Source organism: Miniopterus schreibersii (assembly GCF_964146895.1).
Source record: "Miniopterus schreibersii genome assembly, chromosome: 15".
Taxonomy (NCBI): Eukaryota; Metazoa; Chordata; class Mammalia; order Chiroptera; family Miniopteridae; genus Miniopterus; species Miniopterus schreibersii.
This window is the reverse complement of record NC_138115.1, coordinates 44,818,284-44,845,660: the sequence shown is the minus strand read 5'-3', so window position 1 is coordinate 44,845,660 and position 27,377 is coordinate 44,818,284. Positions and strand designations below refer to the sequence as shown.

At 36.4% G+C, this 27,377-nt stretch overlaps 1 protein-coding gene across 33 annotated transcripts in view; it reads left to right on the top strand.

Moving 5' to 3' along the window:
• The window catches only part of LRRFIP2 (LRR binding FLII interacting protein 2), an 86,739-nt gene that overhangs the window by 48,008 nt on the left and 11,354 nt on the right, over positions 1-27,377 (top strand). For 14 of the 33 annotated variants that reach the window (XM_081160111.1, XM_081160138.1, XM_081160110.1 and 11 more), the window contains 8 exons: positions 5,097-5,141; positions 6,448-6,564; positions 8,108-8,179; positions 12,990-13,160; positions 17,875-17,967; positions 20,262-20,354; positions 26,203-26,304; positions 26,560-26,692. In XM_081160111.1, coding sequence (XP_081016237.1) covers positions 5,097-5,141; positions 6,448-6,564; positions 8,108-8,179; positions 12,990-13,160; positions 17,875-17,967; positions 20,262-20,354; positions 26,203-26,304; positions 26,560-26,692 — 826 coding nt within the window. The remainder of the gene's footprint in view (positions 1-5,096; positions 5,142-6,447; positions 6,565-8,107; positions 8,180-12,989; positions 13,161-17,874; positions 17,968-20,261; positions 20,355-26,202; positions 26,305-26,559; positions 26,693-27,377) is intronic. The other 19 variants (XM_081160129.1, XM_081160142.1, XM_081160127.1 and 16 more) reach the window with 5 other exon arrangements.

Below are 27,377 nucleotides of genomic sequence, written 5' to 3'. Positions count from 1 at the left end.
CTACCCTTTTTGTTTTTATGAATCTGTAAAGTTCTGGGTGAACTTTGGACATTAAACAATAAAATATACTACTTAGTAAAGTGTCACTAGTTTATAGTAACTGGGAAGAATCTGAATAGATCTTAAACATTTGGATTATGGCATTGCTTTGAAGAAATGCCTACCCATTGCTTTCACATTCATCACTGACTGAGTTTAGGAGGAAGACAGTCCAGTAGATGCCTTGTGGCATTTGTCTTAATGAAGGAACCCCACCAGCAGCTCTCTAGCAGCCTTATTACCCTCTGTGACACCTCTTCTCCTTTGCTAGCATTAGTGTTGTTTTGCCCTTGGACCAACACTATTCTGATTGTCAAATACTTTGAAGCAGATGAGAGGCGGTGTTTCTTCACAGGAGAGTTAGACAGTTTTTTAATGGAGAGATAATTATTTATGTTTAGCACATCATAGATTGTATTTAAATAGCTATTTCTGACTTTAATCATAGGAAGTAATTTTAAGTGTGGTCTGTAAGTATTCTGGATTGTTGGCTCTCAAACAGTCCCATTTCACCCTGGGTCAGATCAAGGAATCTCCACACACAAAGTTGGAAGACTGGTTCCCAAGTCTTTCCCCTGAAATACTGCCTTTTTGTGATTCACTTATTTAGTACCATGTTTTTTTCATAGATATAAACATATTTAATTTATTGTGTTCACTTTTTCTCTTAAAACTGAATTCTAGCCTCTAATTTGTGATGTCTGAATTAGTGGTTATGGAGTCCTTACATGTATTTCTTAGCAATTTATTTTAGTAACTACTCAGAAGTGAAAAGGTTGACAATTTTTTAAAAATCTCCCCCTGCCCCTACTAATTAAATATAACTTTTCTTTTCCCAGGTAGTTATTTTTATTTATTTACATGTTTTTAAATTAAAATTGTACATATTTAAAGTGTATAATATGTTTTGATATATATGCGCACCGTATATGTAGCCTGTGTGTATAGCTTGTACGCCTCATCACATAAGCAGAAGATTCTCTAGAGCAGGTTGTACATCTGGTCAGCCCCTTGTAATTTTATAGCTTGTGAGTCAGTGGTATATATATATATATTTTTTAATTATTATTATTTTTTTATCACTACAATTAAAATGCTCTGTTTTCATTCAGAAAGTTTCAATTTATTCTGGTTTTTATATTTTTAAATGGTTATCTAAGAACCTATACATATAATATCCTTAATTTTGCCTTGGTGTAGGATACCTTTAAAGGGTATCCTATAATTCAGCTCATTGTAGACAAATAAAAAGTGGACTTGATGTTGGTAAGACTCCTCCCACTCCCAACACACACATTTTTAAAAAAGATAAGCTGGAAATCTGCATTTTTATGTGAAATATCTTGAATTTAATATACTGACCATAAGTTCAAAAATTTAAATGGTACTTTCTGGCTTCTCCATTGTGGATCAAATATATGTGTATAGGATGCTCTGAAAAAGGGTGCCAGGCTCTAATTTATACGGTATTTATGGTTACTCTAGCCTCTTGTTTTCTACACGGTTTTTCTTTCTGGCCTATAGGTCAGGCTGGATTAAAGGAAAAGAATGTAAATGTGCTAATTTCAGTTTTACTGATCGTTAATAAGAATTAGACCATTTCTGAATGGAATCCTTGGCCAGTTTTGCTTCAGGAGAGTGTAAATTAATTGTTCCCTTCCCTTTTATTCTTGGAGAATCAGATCTTTTTTTCCCCAAACAATTTTTGAATAGCATTATCAAGTCAGTATATGCAAATTAGAAGTTAACAGGATTATAATCTGATGACTACATTAAACAAACTATAGTATAAATACTTTAAATTATCTGTCTAAGTAGGCTAAAATAAAACTTAAAGGTCCTTTTAATCAGAGAATAATAAATATCTTTGACGAAAAAACAGTTTCAAAGATTTGTCAAGATATATATTCTAAGAAATACTTCTCATGTGTGCTAATTTTAAGAAATCATCAAGGAGTTTAGATTTCAAGAAAAAACACTCTATATAATGTCAAGAGCAAAGCATTTTTGGATGTTCCAGACATAAATAAGGCAGAAGCATTTATCACTGAAATATGGGAAAGATATTTAAGACTTTGTTTACTAGTTGATAATTTGAAATCCTTTAAGAAAAATGTTAGTCTTTGAACTTTCAGCATTCAAATTGGCATGTAAAGTTTGCCATCATGTATTCTTTTTGCACATTAATACTAATATGAAATACTACAAGCCTGTTAGCTAACTGTATTTATAACTATCAAGGAGAAAAATACCCTTTTCTTAATCGGGAAATCACCTATTTAATTAAGAGCTCAATGGCATAATATTTACTTGAAATTTTTTGAGAATAGTAGGCTATAGTCATTATTAATGAAGAAGTCCTGAAAGCCTTACTAGGGGAAAATAAAAGCTTTGCTTAGTTTTTTTTTTAAGCTACCTTTTTATTAGCCACTTACTTTTTTTTTTTTAGAAATTAGATGACTTATTTTTATTATTTTTCACTATTGCACTTTAATTTGCTTGTTTTCCAGAATTGTGATTATATAGTACATATAGCCTTTGCTTTCTGATTTTTCACTCACTATAATCATTTTTTATATTAGTGCATGCTCATTTTTTCCATGTTGTTTATATACAGTTTAGAAAATCAAATATAGTCACCATGTTTTACACTGGATCTTCCACCCTCATTCATCTTACAGCTGAAGGTTTGTACCCTTTTACTACCGTTGCCTATTTTATACTTTCATATATTAAACACAATTAAATTTTATTCCACTTAAAAAGCCTTTTCAGGATCTGGCAGACTCTTTGGGCAACGTAGCTGTGTAGACCTCTTGGCTATTAGAGCACTGGGGCTTTTAGCTAGCATTTTGTTGAGAATGCACAAAGGCTGAGAAGTGGGAACTGAAGAGTCTCTGGCCAAGCCACTGCAGCCAAAATAACTGGACTGCGGCATGGCTGCTCTAGGCATTTTTTGCTGGCTTTACAATCCCTGAGGTTTGGCGCATCACCAGTTTATGTTGCGACATTTGGGATCTGTCAGAAGAGAGTGAAAGCAGTAGAATCAACATTGCAATGGACTAGTGCAGTGATGCAACCTCTCAAATGTAAGTTTAAAAAATGGATGGGTTTGGGGGTCATTTTTGTGAGGGGGGTATATGAGACAGGATTTCAAATTGACCTACAAGAATGTTTCTGAATGCTATTTGTTTTTCTCCTTAATTCATTAGTAGAAGAGAGTTGGGAGTACATTGAGGAAATGAAGGCATTTTATTCAGATGTTGTGTTTCTTTCATTGTAAAGAGCAACACATTGAATAATAGCAATGTATTTTACTAGTATAGATGCAATGAAAGATTATTCTTTTTTATGGCAAAAATTGCCAATATATGAACTGTCATTGCCTGATTGTTATAAAACATCTTGTATGTAGTTTTAAAAAATAAGAGTGAACCGAAATAAATTCCTTTTTAGAGAATTACAGCAAGATGTAACAAAAAGAGTTCAAAGTTTAAGATAGTATTTATATTGTTGATACAGTGCTCATAATGAAAGGTATTTACTGAGAAAATGGATATGATAAATGTGGGTCATGGAAAAGACAAAAAATTTCAAATACGAGGAAGTTAGAGTGAAGTGATCTGAATAGAGCCAGAAATAATGACGTTTTGTGTTTTGATAATTAACCGATAATGAAGGTTTTCAAATCTCTTCTCTGGATTGGGCTGGGAGGGTTGATCTAATAATTGGAGTCTGGGTATACTTTTACGTAATTAATTTTTATGGGACTTTCCCCCCCTCCAGTGGTAGTCGGGACAGTATATGCAGGTAAATAAGACGAATACTGGGCTAAAATTCACAAAACTGAGATCTGGATCCAGTTCTGACATTTAGTAGTAGTTCAACCTTCAGCAAAATCTTTCACCTCTGAATTTCTCTTTCCTCAGCTGTAAAGTCAGGGTTTTGGACTAACCTTAAGGTACCCACTTCTTGAAACACTGTCTAACTGAAACAATCTGAAGTCCTGTCAGCAGCAGATAGGGTAACTCAGTGATGGTATGTCCAGATAACAGGATATGTGCAGCTGTTAAGATAGAGGTCGGTGTACAAGTCCAGGTGGGGTATGATTCATTTTTTCATTCATCCAACAAACTGTGAGTCCCTCTGTGTGCCAGGGGCTATTCTTGGTGTTAGGGATACGGAAAAGAACACAGACATAGAGCTTATATTGAAGAGAGAGGTCAGACATAAATTAATAAACATCATGGGGTCGGGAAGCAATAAATGCTATGAAAAAAAAGAAGTACTTCCTCTAATCTTTGAAACTTGATAAGGGGGAAAAGAAGATACAGAATGTATTTGGGATACTATTGTTGGCATTTTTTAAAGGCTTGGGGGATGGTTACCCTTGGAGTGAGAATTGGAGGTCAGGATATGATGTGGGAGGGAGAGACGCTTATTTCACATACTCTTTTGTTGTGCTGTTTGATTTTTTTTTTCCACATGTGTGCATGTATGATCAAAAAGAAAACCCCAAAACAAAACAAAACAAAAAGACAAACAACTGAATCTTTAATGGTGTGGGGAAAATTTTTTGATGATATATTTAACATGCTTTAGTCCACTCTGAACTTTTTTGGCTAAGTGTACTAGTCTTATTTATGTGTCCTAATAATGTTTAGATAACAAAGTTTTTGGCTTTTGGTTGTATCAGACTTTTCCTGTTGGTGTGTACAAGTTTTTTTTGTATTAACATTTGCAATACTAAAACTTAAATTTATGTTTAGTTTTCCTTAATGTGTTCAAATTCAGTGAAAAGAAAATCTATCTAAACGTTGAAAACTTTTGATAAAGGATAGCTTGCTTGCTTAACTTCATGTCTTCCTTGGGGTAAGAATTTAAGTTCTTGACATTTGTCTTATGTATTTCAACTTTTATTTCAGTTTTAGTGTGTTTACTTTTAGGTTCCAAACATCAGTTGAACTTGAGAACTCAAATGAGGTCAATTTTCCCCCCCCTAAAAAAATCAACATGCCTAAGCATCTTTCCTGATTTTTATCTCTGTTCTTTTCTAGTTGGATGAAAAATCTGACAAACAGTATGCTGAAAATTACACAAGAGTGAGTATAGGAAGTCCTAAGGGAATGAAATTCTCAAGGTCTATTGAACTTACTTTCTGTTACTGTTTCATTCTTTATTTTACTACAATTGAACCAATGGAGTTGCTCTTCTTCTCTTCATCTATTTCCTGTCATTGACCTCCGAATTCCTCTGAGGTTGAATCATGTGAAGCACTGGGAAGAAAAGACACTGCATTTTATTTCCCTGAATGTCACCTCCTAAGCTTTTGGCTGTTATTTTGATTTTCATTTCTCTAGAATTTGATCCTGAGAAGAAACCATAAAATGCTGCAGATGAAGTGTCTTCAGATGAAGTGTCTTTAGGAATGGTGGTGACACACACTGAGATTTTTTTTTCCCCTCTAAGATAAATTATTTCTTTGAAGTAAAATAAATTTTTTTCTGGGAGTCACTTTGTGTCAAAGTCTAACTTTCTTCTAGAAGTATTTTTTGATAGTCATTTAGGGAAATTATTAGGATTACAATAGAAATATCATACAAGCCACCAATGTAAGCCACGTATGTGAGTTTAACTTTTCTAGTAGCTACATTAAAATAGTAAAAGAAACAGGTAAAATGAATTTAAATAATATATTTTATTTAACCAAAATATTTTCAACATAATGTGAAAATTTATTGAGATATTTTACATTGTTTTTTCTGTACTAAGCCTTTGAAATCTGGTATGTATTTTATACTTTAAAAAAAAATCTCAACTTGGACTAATCACATTTCAAGTGCTCAGTAGCTACACGTGGCTAGTGGCTACTATTTTGTACAGTACAGATCTATGCCATTTATTAATCCAACAGCATAATCTCCCATTTAAACTATTTGTGGGAAGAATAGTCTAAGTCATAGTGATACATGGTGTTGTTGCTCTCAGGTGCAAATAGTATGTCCAACTTTTATTAACAAAATATCAGAAAAAGAGAAAATCCTAAAGAAGCAGCTTCAGGAACTAAACAGGACTGCTGATTAGCATACCAGTTACAAAATTCGAAAACTTTTCAAATTAATCTGATGTGCTCACCCCAGTATTGTTTACAGTGTAGCAAAGATAAACTTAAGAAACAACTCTCACACCAACTATTCCCTTCTTAGTTATTATGAATTCTAGATTCCAGTAAAATGTTTGAACAGGACCCCTCCCCAAAGCCAACCTGAATTGCCTGTAGGTTGCACTTGGTAACTTCTCACCCACAGTGTGTTAGATCTCCTTTACCACCCTGCCTCTTTTTTTAGTTTCCACGGCAAACATTTTTAAAGAAACAAGACTTAGAAGTGTCGTATTTCTTTTCTCTAGCCTTCATCTCGAAATTCTGCCTCAGCAACAACCCCTCTAAGTGGAAACTCATCCAGACGAGGAAGCGGGGACACCAGCAGCTTAATAGATCCAGACACCTCATTAAGTGAATTGCGGGTAAACCAAAATTTTGTTTGGCTTTTTAAAAACAATTTTTTGGCTTCTTTGCAGTATACTAGTATCCTGGAACTATTTAACATTTAATGTGATTCAGTAGAAAGAAAAGGAGTATGAGTTCTTTAAAAGAAAATTGTTAATACGGTTTAAGAATGTGACTTTGGTATGAAAAGAAGGAGATTCGTTAATTCTTTCTGTTCTCTTTCCTGAACTTTTGATGATATTGGAATGAGTTCTGCTAATTTTTAAATGGATGTAAAAGTAATTCTGTCAGAAATAATTGGCCATACTTTAAATGGAAAATATGTGGGTGGACAAGGAACCAGACTCTGGGAATTACTAGTCTTTTGAGCCATTATGGTATTATTTGGCTGCTTGAATACAGTTATCTCTCGATTTTTCATGATAAGACAAATATAATAATATCTGAGATAACAGAAATACCTGAGTAATTTAAAGTTTATTTGAGTCTCCATTCTTTTCAGCCATTTAATTTGAAAGATGGGGACCTTCAAAATGTATTTATTTGAATGTCTGTTTGTGGAACCTGCCATTTCCCAGCCTCAGACTTTGCTTGTGCTTCCTGTTTATTTCTATTTCTTCAAGAGAATGACTTCCTTGAAAGAAATGAGATTTTTGTATCCTAGCGCCTGGTTTGTAATAGACCCTCACTAAATCTCTGTTGAATGAATCAATGAATAAAAGACAGACAGACTCACCAAGAAGGGAATGTAGGGGGCAGAGGAAGTATAATACAGAGACTGTGTGTATCAGCCTTGGATAATTGATCCTGCCTGTAATTGCAGACTTGTGGTTAGGGCCCTGGGGCAGTTATTTCCCACCTAAATCAAGCATCCAGAATAGACCTTATGTAGCAGGGCCAGGTATAAGAGAAACAGTATTTTCCATTTAAAATTCAATCTGCTTCACTTTTCTTATAAGGATTATGGTAACATTTGGAACAAGTGCTTTTCTCAACATTTAAATGGTGTTCTTAAGATAGACTCTCTCATTTGACATTGTGTCAAAATGTTTGTGTTTAACTTTCCTCCCTTTACTTTCTTTCTCCCAAATTAATTGTGATCGGTAACCAGGTTATTGAAAGAAAACTTTTTTCATATCCATTTATTACATTTTCAAAAGCTTCTGCGTGAGTCAGTAAAGTTTGCTGCTCAGAATTAATTTACTACATATTTAAATGATTTATAAAATTTTTAAATTTGTATGTTAAAGTGTTACATAGTTTTCTTTTTTCTATATACAGCCCCACCCCCATTTGCTAATGCTCTTTCAACATGGGTTAATGCCAAGAAAATGTTTTAACTCGTTAGGTACATTACTCCATGCCTTCTCCAGCCCCACTGTCACCTGATCTGCTTGCCCCTTGTAGTGGTTGGGAGTGGCAGTTACGTTCGTGCACTCTGATTTTTTTGCTTTTAGTCTGTACTATTCATACGCATTTCACATTTTCATCTGAATTCTTTGAGGTTTAAGATATATTTGTGGATGGTTTTATGCAATGGTTCATTCCTATGTTCTGCAGGATATCTATGACCTTAAGGACCAGATACAGGATGTAGAAGGGAGATACATGCAGGGGCTTAAAGAACTAAAGGTATCAGGGCCCATTCTGTAGCCCAAGCATGCTGTCTGTACGCAGAAGTGTTGGTAATGGTGGCTTCACGAGTTTTATTAACCCCACTGCACATAGCTTTACTAACAGCGTTCGTCTTTCAAGCATGTGCTTAGCCTGCAGTGCATAGGAAAGGTGAACTTTTAGTCTCTGCTTATGTTTAAATGTTTAGTATATGGTTTTTGTACTATTCAGTAATATACCTTACAGTTTTTAAACCTTGTAAAAGACTTGAATGTCCCTTATGTCTTAGCCATACAATATTGAATTGGGCAAACACCTAAAAAGTATTCTGAGAATATTTTTTTAACTGAGAACTGACCTTAAAATTCTTCCAAGCTAAATGAGAGAGGATTGCCTGTTTCTGTCACCAAATTCAGTCAATATTAAAGGCAGGAGGAAGAAATATATAAGCATTATTATAAGTATTCCCTCTGGAGGAAGGAGCCTGAAGCATGAGGCCTGCGTTTTCTTTCTTTCTTGTTTTTAACCTATAGGTCAGAAAGGATTACACAGATTCAGTGCCTTAAAGAATTTGGAGATCAACTTAAATGGGCCTTATCTCTTCCAAACAAGGATGACTACCGGTTTTCAGTACAAGTGTCCATGCAAGGCAAGCACTTTGGTTGTAAATGGCACTTGGTTATTATGGTCTTCCCATGTTTTATTACGAAGTTCAAGCCTAATATGAGAGGAAATTAAGTTCCTCTGAACACACACATGCCCCTATTTGAGGTAGGAAAACACAATAGACCTCTAAAACGTGTAAGCAAGGCATTCAGAAAGGTGACTCAGGTTATCCAAAGGACAAAGTGTGGCGCTAATGGGCAAAGCTTTCATCTGCTTCCCTTGTGTGGTGTGAGGTAGCCCAGCTGCCAGCCAGAATCTTCATGCAGGCAATGTTGTTCATAAGGAACTTGGAGTTGAGACTCATGACCAGACAGGGTGGGAAGTCCTGTGGAGACTGCCCTTGAAGGAAGCCTGGAAGCTCTGGTGTGACAGTGCCAGGTGTTCATTGACATCAGGAGAATTACAGTTAGTACGGTGATATGCTCATTTAGTCTTATTGCTCCAATTCTCAGGATTTATTCCCCACGCCCCCTTTTAAGGCTTTCAAGATGAGACTTTTAGAAATATCTTAGATCAAGGAAAAGAATTAAATACATATGCTCATATTAAGTCTCTGGTGTAATATAATGTATCAGGACAGCAGGCAAGCCACTCAGGCATTTTTATTGCTTTTATTTTATTTAAAACGTTTTTCTCACCTTTAGATCTACCATTTATTGCATTTTTTTGAAGGCTACAAAAGAACAGATTAAATTTATTTGAGACTGTGAACAGATAAGATACCTTTTCTTAATTTATGGTCAGCGTATAATTGAACATGACTTCAGGTTTTATTTATCCTTGAAATGACTGAAGTGGAAGAAAAGTCATTAAAAAAAAAATCTGATTGATGATGAAGCATGGTGGTGTGATATATCCAGATCCTATTAAAAAGGATACTGGGTCATTGTTTATGACTTTGTTGTTGTTTTTGTTTTTTATTAAGTATGTCTGCCTTTGGGTGCTTTCCCCCATCCAGAATTACCTCAGTCTTGTTAAAACACAGACTGCTGGACCCTACTCCCAGATTTTCTTACTCAGTGCATCTGGGATGGGGTTGAAAATTTGCTTGCTTTTTTTTTTTTTTTTTTTAAATTTCAGAAAGAGGGAGAGAGAGGTAGAAACATCAATGAGAGTCATCAATCTGCTGCCTCCCGCACGCCTCTTACTGGGGATCGATCCTGAAACCAGAGCATGTGCCCTGACCGGGAATCAAACTGTGACTTCCTGGTTCATGGGTCGACGCTCATCCACTGACCCACGCCAACCAGGCAGAAAATTTGGATTTTTATTCAATTCCCAGATAATGCTGTTGCTGCTAGTTCAGAACCCACACTTTCAAAATCACTGCCTTAGACACATTTAAGTAAAACTAATTCCTAATGGGTATCACTGTGTAAGCTAGATAGAAATCACTAAAACTACCTTGATACTTAAATGTAAAACAGTTGTCTGTGGTCTTGTTTAAAGGAAGAGTACATTACATAAGTTTTATGTCAAATTTCTTGTGTTATATATTGTGTCTTGCATCTACTGCTTGAACTGTCTCAGATTCTAGTGTTCATGCAGTTATTCCCCATTTTATATGGACTGAGTTGTGAGGAGGACTTTGAATGCTATTAGCCTTTAAGATGAATCAGAATCATTCTAAATTCTGTATTAAGATATTACTATATTTAAATTATTATACAATTGACTTTGCTTATATTTGTTATTTGGGTTATATTTGTTCCCAATTCTAGTATAAATGTTGCCTGTTAATACAGTCCTAGTTTGTGAAATGTCATTAAGAGTGTGTGTGTGTCTTTATTGAGATATAATTCATATACTGTAAAATTTATCCATTTAAAGTATACACAACTCAGTGGTCTTGGCATAGCTACAGAGTAGTACAACCAACACCACAACCCAACTTTGGAACACTTTTATTACCCCAAAAAGAAACCCCATACTAATTATCAGTCATTCCCCACTTCTCTCCCACTCACACTCAGCCCTGAGTAGCCACTAATCTACTTTCTTTCTCTGTGGACTTTGCCTGTTCTGACATGTTATATAAATGGAATCATGCTATTTGTTGTCTTTTGTGATTGACTTTTCACTTAGCTTAATGTTTTCAAAATTCATCAATGTTGTAACATGTATCTGTGGGGTGTATGTGTGTGTATTTTTTATATTTTTGTGTTTTTTATGTGTATTAGTAATATTCCATTGTATGGATTTATCACATTTGTCAGTTGATGGGCATTTGGGTTGTTTCCTATTTTTGGCTATTTTGAATTATGCTGCTATGAATATTTGTGTACAAATTTTTGTATACACATATCTTGTCATTTCTCTTGAGTAGAATCCTAGGAATAGAATTGCTAGTTCATACGATGTTTTTACGTTTACCATTTTAAGGAATGCCAAACTGTTTTCCAAAGCAGCTACACGTTCTCACCAGCAATGTATGAGGGTTCTAGTTTTCCCACATCCTCACCAATACTTGTGAATCCCCCTTCTCCCCCCATATTATATATTATAGCTATTATCTCAGTAGGTCTGAAATGGTATCTCATTGTGGTTTTGATGTGCATTTCTCTAATTACTATTGATGCTGAGCATGTTTTCATGTGCTTATTGTCCATTTGGAAAAATATATATTCAAATCCTTGCCCATTTTAAAATTGAATTATGTGTCTTTTATTATTGATTTGTAAGAATTCTTTATATAGTCTGGATATAAGTCCCTTATCAGACATAAGATTTATAAATATTTTCTTCCATTCTATGGGTTATCTTTTCACTTTCTTGATGGTACTGTTTATAGCACAAACATTTAAAATTTTTATTTTTTCTTTTGTTACCAGTCTTTTGGTATCATATCTAAGAAACCATTGCCTACTCCAGGTTCATGAAGATTTACTGCTATGTTTTCTTTGAAGAGCTTTATAGTTTTAGCTCTTATATTTAGGTCTTTCATCCATTTGGGTTCATTTTTGTGTATGATATGACATAGGAGTCCAACTTCATTCTTTCACATGTGGATACTCATTTGTCCCACCACTATTTATTGAAAAAACTATTCTTTTCCCATTGAGTTGCCTGGGTGCCCTTGTCAAAAAGGAATTGATCATAAATATAAGTGTTCTGGGCTCTCATTTCTGTAGTATTGATTTGGTTTGATAAACACTTGCATTAGTATTTTTTGAATTTATTTCCAGCAGTGATGACTTTTTCTATGTGAAATATTTTTTCTTTTAAAAAAGTTACCAGGCAGTAATAATGAATCAAATTAGACATAGTTATTCAAAAACAGACTTATAAGCTACTTTACACAGAAAATTTAGAAGAATATAAAATTTCAGGTATTTTGTTTTAGCTCTTGTATTTTTTTAAAAGATTTTTTTAATTGATTTTGGAGAAAGAGAAAGAGAGAAAGAAACATCGATGTGAGAGAAAAACATTGATCAGTTGCCTCCCGCACACGCCTTGACCAGGGATTGAACCCACAACCTGGGTATGTGCCCTGACTGGGAATCAAACCTGCCACCTTTCGGTGTATAGGACACTGCTCCAAACAACTGAGCCACACCGGCCAGGATGTAGTAGCTCTCTTATTAGTAATCATTTTTATATTGTTTACTTATTTTGAAATGACTAAAATTTGAATAATTGCTAGAAAAAATGTTTATACATTTATTTACATTAGCATCATTATGCAGTCCAGGGCAGTACTGAAAACAGATGTCCAGGAAGTAGTAAAATTCAAATGAGTATGAAGTTTACTTGTGTAAAGTGAGGCTGCATTCTATTTTATCATCGCATTCTGAATACCAAACAGCTTATTGTTAAAAACTACAAGAGTGACATTTCTGAAAACAGTGATGATTCTTCATTTTGTGACTCTTACAAATATGTGTTGTCTATACACCTTCTCAGTGTTCAGGGGCTGTGTTGCTGCTTGTTTTCTTTCCGTGGACAGCAGGGAGCGTTTAAAGTTCTTAGAATGGCATTATTGGCTCATCGTCCTCCTGTTTCATGTGCATGTTGCTAAACACGGAGTGCCCCAGACTGCTTGTGTTTTGCAAAGGTCGCATCTTCATGTATTTGTGCCAGTGCTATTGTTTCCTGTTATGTATTGTATATAGGCAACAAACATATTCTAGGTATCAGGCTGATGACTTTGACTTTCTTCTAGGAGTCTTTGTCTGAAGTGGAAGAAAAGTATAAGAAAGCCATGGTTTCTAATGCACAGTTAGACAATGAGAAGAACAATTTGATCTACCAGGTAGACACCCTCAAGGATGTTATTGAAGAACAAGAGGAACAGATGGCGGAATTTTATAGAGAAAATGAAGAAAAATCAAAGGTAACGGCTCATCTTGTGTTATGCCTTTCTCTCAGGTCAGAAAATTAAAACTTGCCATTTAAAAAGTGCTGGGCTTAACAGAAAAATGCAGCATACCTGGGAATGATGTTTCTGTCAAAACCTGTTGGTTTTAAGGAAATTAACAGAATAACAGGTTCTAAAGTTTTTTTCTTTTTAAATTTTTATAAGATTTATTTTATTAAGGAAAAGCTTATGACTTCCTTTAGTTTCTGAAAATAGAATGGAACTCAAGTTTTATCTTTATTTTCTATCTCTTAATTGGGACAGTTGCAGTTAATTACTTATTTCTTCCTGTTTTAACTGGCTGGAATTCTACAGAGCTTCAAAGACTTTCAGTGCAATGGTTCATTTTTTATTCCCTCCTTCCCCATTTTTCAAGAGAACCTGCTTTCTAAATGATTGGAAAGAAATTTTTAATAAATAATTTAGAAATGGCATTGTGGAGATGTGGGTCAGAAATCAACATATGGTTTCTTTAGAGGTCTGTAAGCTATATTCTAAAAATGTGCAGATGGAAAATTAAAGTGTAACTCCATCTTTAAAGAGAAACGTCGCTTTATCTCAATGACTCACATGAGACAGTTTTAAAAAAATGTTTTTATTGATTTTAGAGAGAGAGGAAACGAGGGAGAGAGAGGGATAGAAGCATCTATCAGCTGCCTCCTGCATGCCCCCTACTGGGGAGTGAGCCTGCAACCCCCGGCAACCTCTTAGTGCATGGATCTACGCTCAACCACTGAGCCTCACAGGTCTGGGTCTGATGAGACCATTTAGATAGGAAAGGTGAGATAAAGACTTAATTCTTTTACTTTATTTAGGAGTTTTCAAAATAAAGAATTAGTTGTTTAGCATTCTTTCAGAGTCATCCATTATTTGTTGTTTTTAATATTACAAAGTCAAGTACTCAACATTTGACGATTTCAGTCAATTATAGGTTTTATTCTTACTGATTTTCATATTGTGTGACCTTTAACTAATGTGAACTCTGTTAGGTTGATTCCCAAGTAATTTTGACATGAGTCTGCATTTTACGGCTTCTTCACTCTCTAGCACCAGCAGGTACGCCAGGCTCGTCTGGTGTGTTTTCTGCTCCAGACCTGGAATCAGCTCTTTGTCTGAGGAACCCCACCTCTCTTTTAGTGAAACAGCGTGGGTGCTAGGGCTGCGCTTGCCACTAAGCTCCTTACTGTTTATAGGCCTTTTTAGTATCAAGTGAACATGTATGTGGGATATTTTTAAAAAATAATTAAACAGACGTTTTAAAAAGTCAAAATATGAGTTTATGCTGGTGGTTCTCATTCATGTTCAGGACTCCAGGGTTTTTACTTAACCTCTCCTTTCTTACATATGTATATCTCTTTTTTCCCACACTACCATTCTCAGTTCTCAAAAGTCACTGGGGATGATAGTAATTATGTTATATTCTATTCTCATTGCTTTATCCCACAGTACCCAGAATAGCAATACCAACGTTACCACCAACGATATAATTACTTAAAATAGTTATATGTCTTTTTGTTTTGTTCTGTTTGGTGGTTATTTTACTGCTAGGCTATGTATAGTCCAACCATTGTTTTTAAAAGTTACTTGAAATAGTTTCTTTCCTTGTGCTTATGCTGTTAACTGGATATATAGTTAGGTTCACTGCAATTTATTTCAGTGTTTAGAAATTGCTTTTTTACTTTTTATTTTTAAATTATTTTTACTTTTAATTGTAAAAAAACATATAACAAAATTTACCATCTTAACCATTTAGAGTATGTAGTTCAGGAATGTTAAGTATATTCACATTGTTGTGCAACAGATGTCCAAAACTTTTTCATCTTGTAACACTGAAACCCTGTACTTACTAAACAAACTCCCCATTTTCTCCTACCCTTAGTTCCTGGCAACCACCATTGTCCTTTTTGTCTCTGTGAGTTTGATTACTCTAGATACCTCATATAAGTGGACTAATATATTTGTCTTTTCATGACTGACTTATTTCTCTAGCATACTGCTCTCGAGGTTCATTCATGTTGTAGCATGTGATGGGATTTCCTTCCTGGATAGTATTCCACTGTACGTATATAAGTGCCACATTTTGTTTATCCATTCACATGTCAGTAGATACTTGGGTTGCTTCCACAAGGAATTACTTTTCAATTTACTTTTTTTTATAGTTACAGAAAGCGTTTACATATACCTGAAGTCATATCAACAAAAAAATATATATTCAAAGAAGTCAACCTTCTATCTGTCTTTTCATTCCCTATTTCCCTTCCTTAAAAATTTTAATTACTGGTATATTCTTCCATTTTTTAATCTAAGAAGGTATATATATATATATCTTGCCATTCAAAAAATATGTGCAAATATATATGTGCATGTATTTCTTAGAAAATAATAGCTTTCTGTAAATACTGTTCTGCACCTTGATTTAATCACCATGTGATTGTAGTATATAGAGATGTTCTTTTTTTTTCTTCTATCCTCTCTTCACTCCCTCAAGTTCAAGTACCTTCAGTGATTAATTTTCAACCAGGTAATATTTTTTTTAGTGTACCAAAAGATAGGAATTTTGAGTATTGGCCTTATCTCTGGTCTTATGCTCTAGTATCAAAACACTGAATACCCCTCTATGCCTTGTCAGTACATTTATTCTCTGGAATGCCTGTTCTCAGACTATTGGCTATAAAACTCTTATCAATCAAAAATGTGTTTAAGTGTTTCTCTGAAGATTTCAGAGATCTTCATTTTTAAAAATCACTATATAGTTATTTCATTGTGTGGATATACTATAGTTTATCCCACCAGTTCCTTATTAATAGACATTTGAGTTGTCTGTAGTCTCTTGCTGTTAAAAAATAGTGCTGCAAAAATGATGTATGTATAGGTCTTTTTTATTTTGGGGAGTCATGAAAGTGGGTTTGCGGGGTCAAAAGGTATGGTAATGCTGCTAGATTCTGCCAAATTCCCTTTGTAGGGGTCATAGCATTTTGTATTCCCACCAAAACGTAGGAGAGAGCCTGTTTCCTACCTCATAGTGCTTTCCTGAATATGTTGTCAAGGTTTTGGACTCTTACGGTGTTTTAGTGAGAAATATGATTTTAATTTATATTTCTCTTAATCTGATTATCTTTTCATGTTCAAAGCAATTTCTTCTTTTTTCTGTGAGTTCTCCTCCTTCTTAGTCTGTTTTTCTGTATAATTGTGTGTGTGTGTTTCTTTCTAGTTTTAGAGACTTGGTATAATGGAGAGGTAGTAACTTTTTGTCTCTTATGTAAGTTGTAAATATTTTTTTGGCAGTTTGTCTTTTTACTTTGTAGTGTCTTTTGCCATTCAAAATTTTTTATTTTTATTTAGTCTAATTTATTATCTCTTTCCTCTTCTTGCTTGTAGATTTTTGAGTCACTTTTTCCCCATTCCTTGGTTTCACTCATCTTTTCTCGAGTGCTGTAACTGTTCCCTCTCTCCCTCCCTTTCATGTTGCGCGCCCCCGCCCCCTTCTTTCTGAACACTTTCGATCCATTTGGAATTTGTCCTGGTATATGGTGCAAGGTTTGGTTCCAGTTTTCTTTTTTTTCTTTTTCAATATATCTTTATTGATTTCAGAGAGAGGAAGGGAGGGAGAGAAATAGAAGCATCATTGATGAGAGAGTCATTGGTCAGCTGTCTCTTGCACCATCCCCACTGGGGATTGAGCCCACAACCCGGGCATGTGCCCTGACCAGGAATTGAACCTCAATCTCTTGGATCATAGGTCGATGCTCAACCACTGAGCCACACTGGCCAGGCTGGTTCCAGTTTTCTTTTTTCATATGGATATCCAGTTGTACCAGCAGTAGTTTAAAAGTCTATTTTTCCTTATTGATTTGAGATGCTTTTTTGTTTTGTTGTTAATAGATTTGTCTACTGGGTCTACTTAATATATTGTAATTGGGTCTATTTTTGGTCTATTCTGTTCCATTGATCTCTATTCATGAGCTATTACAACAACATTTTCATTATGTAGGCCTTATAATATATTTTAATACCTAATGAGGGTAGCTTTCTTCTTTTCAGCATGCTTTTTGTCCATTTTTTCTTATGTTTTTCTTCCAAATGTACTTTATAATCAACTTGTCTTGCTCTAATGAGAAAAACACCTAGTGGTGGTGTTTTTATGTGGACTTCATTAAATGCATGGATTAATTTGGGAGAGAACTGACGTTTTTATTATATTGAGTGTTTTTATCCAAGAAGATGGTATGCCTTTCCATTGGTTCAATCCTACTTTTCTGTCTTCTGTGACTATTTTATATAATTTTCCTCATATAGATTTTGGATATTTTTGTAAGTTTACATGTATGTATGTTACAGATTTATTTTTTTATATTGTGTTATATCTTCTCTCTTGATTTTATTTATATCTATGAAGATACTGAATTTTGTATACTAATTTTTAACCTGTTACTTTACTAATTCATCTCATTGTTCCTAGTAATTTTGCCATTGATTAGTTTGGGTTTTCTAGATATATGACCCTATAAGATGAAAAATTAAAATTTTCTGTACCTTTCCATAGACCACAGAATTTTTCTAAGTTACTATACATCAGCAGTTCAGGTGTGTTTCTGGAGGTCATACTTAGCCTCTGTATTTTTATATTGTAGATGTCTCAGTTTGTTGTGTGCTGTTACCTGTGTAAACCGTATCATTTGTTTAATCACAGGAGTTAGAGAGGCAGAAACATATGTGTAGTGTGCTGCAGCATAAAATGGATGAACTTAAAGAAGGCCTTCGACAAAGAGATGAGCTTATTGAGGTATGTGCATGAACTCTGGGAATACTTAATTTTGGAAAAAATACATTGAATGGGATGGGGTATGTGTTGAGAAGGAAGGGAGTTAAAATGCCACAGAGAGTTTACTACTTGTCTCTTCATATTTGGCTGTACCCTGCAATTTTACAAACATGAAACATAAAGGCAGGCTTAAACGATTAATATTATGAACCCTATAAACATTCCCCCTTTTAATAATAGAAGCTTTTGTAATTGTCTTTTATTGCTAAATACATTCTTTCCTAAAGACATCTTAGGAAATGGGCAATGGGAAAGATTACAGAGTACCATCATTCTTTGGGACGTAGTAAAAGCTGTCTTTGGAACATGATTCTTGGGGAATAAGAAGCCTGATCTTCACTGAGATAGACATTTCTGAGGTGGCTAAATGAAAATAAGAAATTATTGAGGCCTCTTATGTGCAAAAAGGCAAAAGCTGGCCCATGCTGAGCTCAGCTTCCTGCTGGCAGAGGGACTCTGAGGGCCAGTGTTGGCAACCTTTTAGGAATGGGAAGCGGTGTGGGCCACCAAGGGAGCTTTGAAAGCATTTATCAACCTTCTGTGCCTCCTACCTCACATGCCATTTCTGTTTTTCTTTAATTGCGGTTTTTCCTTCTGAGGTGGTTGTTTTTCTAAGTATGGAGTTAAGTTTGTTGGTAAGGGATCCTGCCCACTAATCTTGGTGTGTTTATCAAGGAGGTCTAACATTAACTTAGTGTTGATGACATATGAGTAGTATCAGGAAGGCCACCCCTTAATGGTCTCTAGAAGATGCCTCAGTTACCACACTCACTCACCCACATCCCTGGTCACTCAGGCACCTTCACCTCCATCCACACCTACCTCCCACCTCTCTTTTTCCCTTCACCATGGAGGCACGTGTCTCACTTAATCTCTCTCCCTGTAAATGACTTCAAAAACCATTTAATGGAGGAAAAGAAATGACTGTTTTTCTATATGTGGTTTTGTGTTACTTTCATTCTTGAGAATAATTGAATTGAAACTAGTGTGCTGAAAACAGGTAAAATTTGTGAATTCTAAATGCAGACAGATAACCTTTTGAAAATATCAAATTACATGGGAAGTTAGTTGTCTTAGCTTCTCCATATATGGCAAGAAGCACATTATCCAAATTCTGTTTCCTGCTGGTATTTAAAAAAGTGTGAGCTTCTCTCCCTTTCTGTCCTTTTGTGTTTTGTGTGTCAGTGTGCCAGCCACGTGTTATTTCTTTTTCTAATTAAGACACATACTTTTCCCCTTTTATGATTTCAAAAGAATGATAAACTGCTTTGGGCCCTCCTTCTCAAATTCAATATCTTAAGTTAGAATCAGTCAAGTGTTCTAGTTTTTAATTTGATGATGGCATTCAAGAGGAATTGTAATGTGTGATTTCTGTAATTTGTCACTGTGGTTTCTTTAAAAGCCCAGGGTGCTGGGTATACAAACTTTAAAAATGTTAAATTAGTTTTAGGTGTTTCTTATATTTAGAATTAACATCTCTTAGATGTTAATATCCATATTTATGTATAACTGAAAAACATTGAGTATGACAAAACAGTGCTTTTTGGTCTGCAGAATTGCATGGTAAAGTAGGTAAGAAATGCATGAGTAAGAGATGATAATTTACCAGTAATGCATAAAAGAAAACCTGTTAAACATAAGAGGGCAATTGAGCATCATTGCCTAAACAGAAGAGTTCTTTAAGAATTACCAAATACTAAATTCTGGTTTTTCTGAACATCGATGTGAGTGTGTTCATTCATAATTCATGATGGTCTTTCTATAATCTATTCTGCTAACAGAAATTCAAAGTGATAAAACTAAGATATGTCTCTCTTGTATTTTTCTAGTTCTGCTTAAGAAAATAAAGTTTAAACTACTGCTTGTTCTTTATGATAAGGATCATAAACAAATCTGAATTTCCCTCTTTAGAAATGTAAGTTTTCCGTGTTTGGAAAACGGGCAGTTATCACAGGAAGAGTCTTCCTGTCCACATGTGGAGCAGTGTGTACACAGAAACCTGGCTGCTTGCAGCCGCATAGCTGTGGTTGGAACACTTATTCCCAGTCCCCTTACTTACTGTCTTAGCCGTGAGCCAATGAGTCGTGTTTCCAAGACACTGGATGTCATCTTTCCTTTTAGCTGGCAACTCCCGCTTTTCTTGTCACCGACATTCCCCCTTCACGTTTTTTTATCAGCTTGCTTTTGTTCTGTTTTGCTCCCTCCCCCCTTTTTCTTCTTGCTCTTTCATTACTTCTCTCCCTCTGCCTCTGCAGGAGAATCATCGTATGCAGCAGAAGGTAGACACCATGACAAAGGAGTTGTTTGAGCTGCAGGAGACACTTCTTTGGAAAGATAAAAGCATTAGGGTATGGGTGAAATTGGGCTTTGCTCCAAAGCTCATCGACGAGGAATAGACCAATATAATTTAACTTAGAGGTGCCTAAAAGTCTGTCCTTTTGACTATTTTTAGCATTTATACAGTGAGAAATAAGCAGAAGACAGAAACTTCTGTGGGAAAACGTGATACTATGTGTGGAAAGAACTCTTCCTTCCAGCTGCCTCTGGGCTTGTGAAACCTACAATAGGAACTTTTAAGGAAGTTGCTCTTTATTTCTCCAGTATTCTTACCCAGTAGCGGCCACAGGCATTTAATTCAAGCTCTGTGGCTAACATTATATCCTTACATTGCAAGAATTTGGATAAGAGGCAAGAGGATAAGGAGTGGGGACCTCGGAGGGTTGTTAGCATTCCATAAATCCTTGGTTAGTAAAATAGGAAGAGATTAACATCAGTTTAGTTACGGAAGTGGGTAGGAATGTCATTTACCAGAGCTGCCAGATCGTGACGTCATCTCTAATTATAACCTCACAACTCCCCAGAGCAGGGGCCCAGATGAGGAAAAAGTCTTCCGTGCTTTTTTGCTAAGCCCTTGAGGTAGATTCCACGTACACAGTAGACTGAAAAGAGTTCCACCAGTTCATCCCGTGTGGCCTTTGGCAGCCCCGCCTCATGGCAGGAGCTATCTGTTCTGCAGTTGGGGTACCGCATAGCCATAGCTGCTGGAGGTATACCTTGTCAGGGAGGGGCTGTGGTGGGGGAATAGGTTAGGTGGGGTAGGGAAAGGTAGCAAAGATCCCCAAGAGCACTTAAAATAGACATGACATGACCCTCTGGATCACACCTCTATTGTTAGGGGTGGTCTAGTATCCAGTTTTTTCCACACATCCAGTGACCTTACCTTATCCTGTCATTAATGAACACATGGGAAACAAAATTACCTCTGAAGAGTTTGGTTAGACCAAAAGCTTTAAAGAAATAAAGCTACCTTTTAGAGTTCCTAATACTTAAATACCAAGTTTCTAAAGTTCTGCCCAAAACTAGAAGAGTCTTCTGGAGTATAAATTAACAACTCTGTTAACAGTTTGAAAATTGTGAGCTACCAACTTTACTTAAATTTTCACTTGAGAAATTTAAAATGAGGTGTGAAAAAATGTTTGGCACAGAGTAGGTAATTTGACAGTTTAGTTAAAATCTGGTCACTGTCTAGATGGGTTTCTTCTAGGAACTTACATAATTTTCTTTAGCACATATCTGCAAGCCCATAGTTTCTATTTTGTATAATTTTTTCAGTATTTTAAACTTATTATTTTGAACCAGCCATAGAAAAATTCCAAACTCCTCAGTCCAATAAAATAGCTCTTCAAAATAAAACAAAATTTTTTTCTTACCGAAAAGCTGAGCTGATGGTTAAGATATAAATTATTTGACTTTTAAATTTTCTTGGAATTATTAAATGAATAAGGAGGTATATTCTTTCTCTGTGGTATATAATAATGCATTCCTTTGGCTTTGTTAAAAATTAAACTTTTAAAACATTTTTGAAGTAATTGTAGATTCACCTGCAATTGTTAAAAATATACAAAGAGATCCTGTATGTCCTTTACCTAGTTTTTCCCAAATGTAACATCTTGCAAAACTATAGCACAATATGACAACCAGGACATTGACCTTGATTGATATAGTCAAGACACAGAACATTTTCATCACTATTATAAGGATCTTTCCAGTTGCCCTTTTACAGCCATATCTCTTACCTCCTCCACCCTGTTCCAAGCCCTGGCAACCACTAGTCTATAGATATTTCTATAATTTTGCCATTTTAAGAATGTTATATAAATGGAATTGTACAATATATAACCTTTTGGAATTACCTACTTTCAGCATAATTCCCTTGAGATTCATCCAAGTTGTTGCACGTATCAATAGTTTGTCCCTTCTTTGACATTAAAAAAAATTTAAAACCTGTGGTAAAGTACAAATAACGTAAACTTTACTATTTTTAGGTGTAGTTAGTTGGTGGTATTAAGTACATTCACATTGTTGTGCTCCTGTCACCACCATCTAGCCACAGAACTCTTTTTGTCTTGTAGAAATGAAACTCTATATCCATTAAATTACAACTCCCCCAAAACCCACCCCTCCCTCCAGCCCCTGGCAACTACCATTCTACTTTCTGTCTCTGAATTTGACTCTAGGTGTCTCATATAAGTGGAATCAGACAATATTTGTCTTTTTGTGACTCGCTTATTTCACTTAGCATATATCCTCAAAGTTCATCCATGTTGTAGCATGTGTCAGATGTCCTTTTTAAGACAGTAATGGTCCATTGTATGTATATACCAGATTTTGTTTATCCAATCATCTGTTGATAGACAGTTGGTTTGCTTTCACCTTTTGGCTGTTTCAAATAATGCTGCTGTGAACATGAGTTTGTAAATATATTTTTGTGACCCTTTTTTCATTTCTTTTGGGAATATACCTGTGAGTGGAATTGCTGCATAAAATGGCAGTTCTATGTTTAATTTTTTGAGGAACCACCCTATTATGTTCCATAGCAGCTGCACCGGTTTATGTTGCCATCAGCTCGGCACAAGTGTTCCAGCTTCTCCACATCCTTACCAACATTTGTTTTCTATTTTGTTGGTGGTAGCCATTCCAGTGCGTGTGATGTGGTCCTCCCTTGACTAATAAAGCCACTTCCAACATGGCCAGTGACTACCTACTGCACTCATCTCTAGCTTCATTTTCAAGACTTAAAGTTAGTAACTTCATGAAGGAGCATGGCCATTATTCTCATATTAAAGTTCAGTTTTCTTTAGTTCTTCCTTCACTGATCCTAGTGCTCATGCCTTTATCCCCAAGGCTGTTCCAAGCACCAGGTGACCATGTGTAGAATAGATACATATGAAGCGCTTATATATCTGTATAGCCCAGTATAGGACTCACTCCCATTCTGACTAAAGATATTTGTGCCACTGTGCAATTATATAGAGTTAAGCTGTTGCCCAAAGTTCAGCCTGTTATACATATCTTTCAGGCTTCTTGACACTAGAATTTGAGGTTAGGTCAGGGATAAAGAATTATTTAGATCACCACAAGCATGTACTTGACCCCTGGAAAAAATTTACCATAGGAGCTATTATTGAATGGAAACACAAGGGCAGTGGTTATACGGTCAGGTAATACAGAGGGTTTCAGATGCAGCATGAATACATTTACTCCAATTATAAGGTATTTCAGTTCTCTTCAAACTTTGTGGTGAAACTGGAGAACTTAACAGGATGTATTTTATTTTCCCATCCCTAATTATGGGAAGATGAAATTAAAAAGTCCAAAAGTAAAGATAAAGTCCACTGCCGTAAGATGTGGGAGAGGAGCAAATGGCATGCTCACGCATTTGCTGGAATTCCTAGTTTCACGTGGGTCGGTTCCTGAGAGAGCTTTTCTGTTCGGTGGTGGTATTTACATGGATCATGTTGTGACCGTGATCACTGACGCAGTTACGTATGCTGATGCACGGCTTACCTCTGCACGCAGACACCAGTAACCAAAAACATCTAACCCAGCGACTGTCAATGGACAGGAGAGTATTGCTTGTGCTGTGTTGTCATAGTCGCACACTTGTCATTAATGTAATGGAGTGTTAATGTTAGCTTGAAGTGTTAGAGTAATGCCTTATGATATGAGAAACATATTAATTCACAGGCAGACTTGAGCCCTGGCATACGGTGTCAGTTGTTGAAAGAAAGATATTGATGTTGCAGTTTGGGTAAGGGAGGAGTAGGACTTGCCCCGTGGACTACTTTTCCAGAAGCATCTGGGACGACAGTAAGGGAACATAATTGTGGCCTTTGTGGTGCTGCCACATAGGAAAAGTATGCAAGGGCTTCAGAAACAAAAAGAATTGGATTCATTTTCTAGCTTTGCCACTTACTCTGACTTTGGGCAAAAAAATATATAACTTCTCTGAGCCTCAGTTTTCTGATCCGTGAAATGGGGATAAGACAAAATACAGGGTACGTAAGGGAGAAATTATATATATAAAGGCATAATTATATGTATATATAACAGTGCCTACCATATAGTTGGAGCTACGCAAATGGTAGTTGCTCTCTTTCCTTACTTACTCCCAGTTTGGTTGTAGAATATGATTGTAATGGTTTCAAAAATTGTCCAACTACTCAGCAACCAGTTACTAAGCAGTTAGCCACCCCAATAAACTGAGAGGAAAGTGACCTGTTGTAGTTGAACTTCTTGGGTTAATGGGAATGTTGGCAGAAAACATTAAATATATGAACAAATGGGTAGAGAAAGGCCCAGCTGTCAGGTCCCTGAATAGACTGCCTAACTTGGGTATGTTTTGAGGTCTGGGCTATTTGATTACATAGACTAGATTTGATTTGCTACTGATGACCAAAGTGTGTTCCTGCTTCTGCACTGCCCCTCAGCTCTGACAGCTGTGGGTTTCAGGCTGTGGCAGGGAAAATGCAAAGAGAAGCACCAGCTGGCTTCTCCAGAGCCCTCCCTGTTATCTCATGCACAGCAGGTGAGGCTTTACACTGACCACCCCTTTAAGCCTGTGCCCACCTGATGGGTGCTGCTATTACCCCTGCCCCTTTTTCAGATGAGGGAACTGAGGCATAGACAAGTTACTATGTGCCAGGACTCAAAAGTCAGATTCCAAAAACCATATTTGCTACCCACTATAGGTGGGCTGTATTTGTCACTGTTTTTTGTTTTTTTTTTCACATTTTGAAAGCATATCAGGCCTGGCCAGGCATGGCTCAGTGATTGAGCATTGACCTAGGATCCAGGAGATCGCAGTTCAGTTCCTGGTCAGGGCACATGCTGGGGTTGTAGGCTCGATCCCCAGTCCAGGGCGTGCAGGAGGCAGCTGATCAATGACTCTCTCATCATTATGTTTCTTTCTATCTCTCCCTCTCCCTTCCTCTCTGAAATCAATAAAGATATATTTTTTTTAAAAAAAGAAAGTATATCAGAAAACCAAATTACTCTTAATTGTATTTAATTAAATTAACAAAATAAGTTCTCGAGAATTCCTTTGAATATTAGCTTTTTTAAAAAATTTTTAATTTTTAAATACATTTTTATTGATTTCAGAGAGTGAGAGGGAGAGAGAGAGAAATATCAATGAGAGAGTCATTTATCGCCTGCCTCCTGCACGCCCCCCACTGGGGATGGAGCCTGCAGCCCAGGCATGTGCCCTGACCGGGAATTGAACCTCGATCTCCTGGATCCTAGGCCAATGCTCAGCCGCTGAGCCATGCTGGCCGGACATAACTAGCTATTTTTAATGAAGCAGTATTTGAGGAATGTTTTGCCATACTACTTGGAGAAAAGTCACTACAGCCTATATTTAATGAAAATACATTGTGTGTACTGGTCATTTCTCTTGTAGAACTTTTTTTCTTCCCTCAAAAAAGGTCAAGTGTATTTTTGAATAAACTATTTTAGTTGAAATGGGGGGGTTTTGTTTGTTTGATTGATTCACCAAATAAAAACGTACTAAGGAGACAGTAAGGTCAACTTTATTTTAATATTACTGCTGCCTTCATTTTCCATTTCCTGTTTCTTTCATTGACTGGAAAAGAAAGATTTGCTCTCCTGCCTGATGTGATAAGCACGCTTGTCGAATTTGTGCACGATTAACCAGTTGCATTTAAAACTCCCTCTGCAGATGAATATCCATATAACTTTGTATTTCCTCCCATCTCTAACTACTCGTTTCCAAGCTTCTAAATGCTGCCTTGTCTTTTATGCCTTTATCTTGATTCGATTCAGGTACTTCTCTGCTCCCTTTCACTTGCTTTTTTTTCTGTGCCGTTCTTTCCCTCACTACCTGTCTAAAACCAGGCCCTAGAGAAACAGAAGGAGTACATTGCCTGCCTTAGGAATGAGCGAGATATGCTCAGAGAGGAGCTGGCTGACCTGAAGGAGACGGTGAAGACAGGAGAGGTATGTTAATTAGCCTACAGCTCATGTCCTTCAGCGCTTTCTCCTTCCTTTCGTCTGTCATCTTTCCTGGCATGCGTACACACCACAGCAATTGCACTTCAACCCACATTTGTTAGGTTTAAGTCATTTCTACAGAGCTGTATTGTGTGTAACTGGCTCTCACCAGGTTTTACCTGTGGCAGACCTGTTGTCACAGAGCATACTGCCTCCATGTGGGCCGTCTTTTTGATGGTGGGTTTTTTTCCTTCCCCACAGAAACATGGCTTAGTTATAATCCCCGACGGCACTCCCAATGGTGATGTTAATCATGAGCCAGTGGTTGGAGCCATCACTGTGGTGTCTCAGGAAGCTGCTCAGGTCTTAGAGTCTGCAGGAGAAGGCCCTCTAGGTAAGACATTGGTTGCTATGTTACTTGGATTAATGTGACCCTATTAGACTTCCAGCTTGTTCATATCTCATCTTGGAAAACAAAAACAACACAAGGGCTGAGTCTTATCTAGGTCCTTAACAGGAAGAAATCTGGGCACAGTGTCTTCAGACATCTTGACCTTGGGAAACCAGCATTTGGGTCATTGTAAGTCCCTTGGGTGGAAGCACTGTGGGTATACACACATTGCTTTTTCACTTAGAGATAGCACATTGCTTTTGCAATGAAATAAAAACCTGCGTCTCAGGGATCCAGTGGGCTGGTAGGCCACTTTCCAAGTATGATCTTCCTGGAGCATCTGGTTCTGTGTTCTGCTACTTATCCCAGGGTTCTTATAGCTCTTTGCAACCTCATTTCTTAAGGCAGGAAACAGATGACCAAGAAGGTAGATATTAGTGTTACTTCCAGAGCAGGGCTTCTGAGCCTCATAAAGTCTAAACCTCTTAAATTTAACCCTTTGAGAATCTAGTGACACCTCTCTCAGGAAACCACACAGGTGCCCACCAATGGCCTCCTCTAAGAACCCTGCTGTACAGGAGGAAAGTGACACAGATAGTTACTGTATCATCAGCTTACTTTTATTTATTTAAAAAATAATCTTGCCCGGCTGGTGTGGCTCAGCGGTTGAACATCAACCTATGATCTA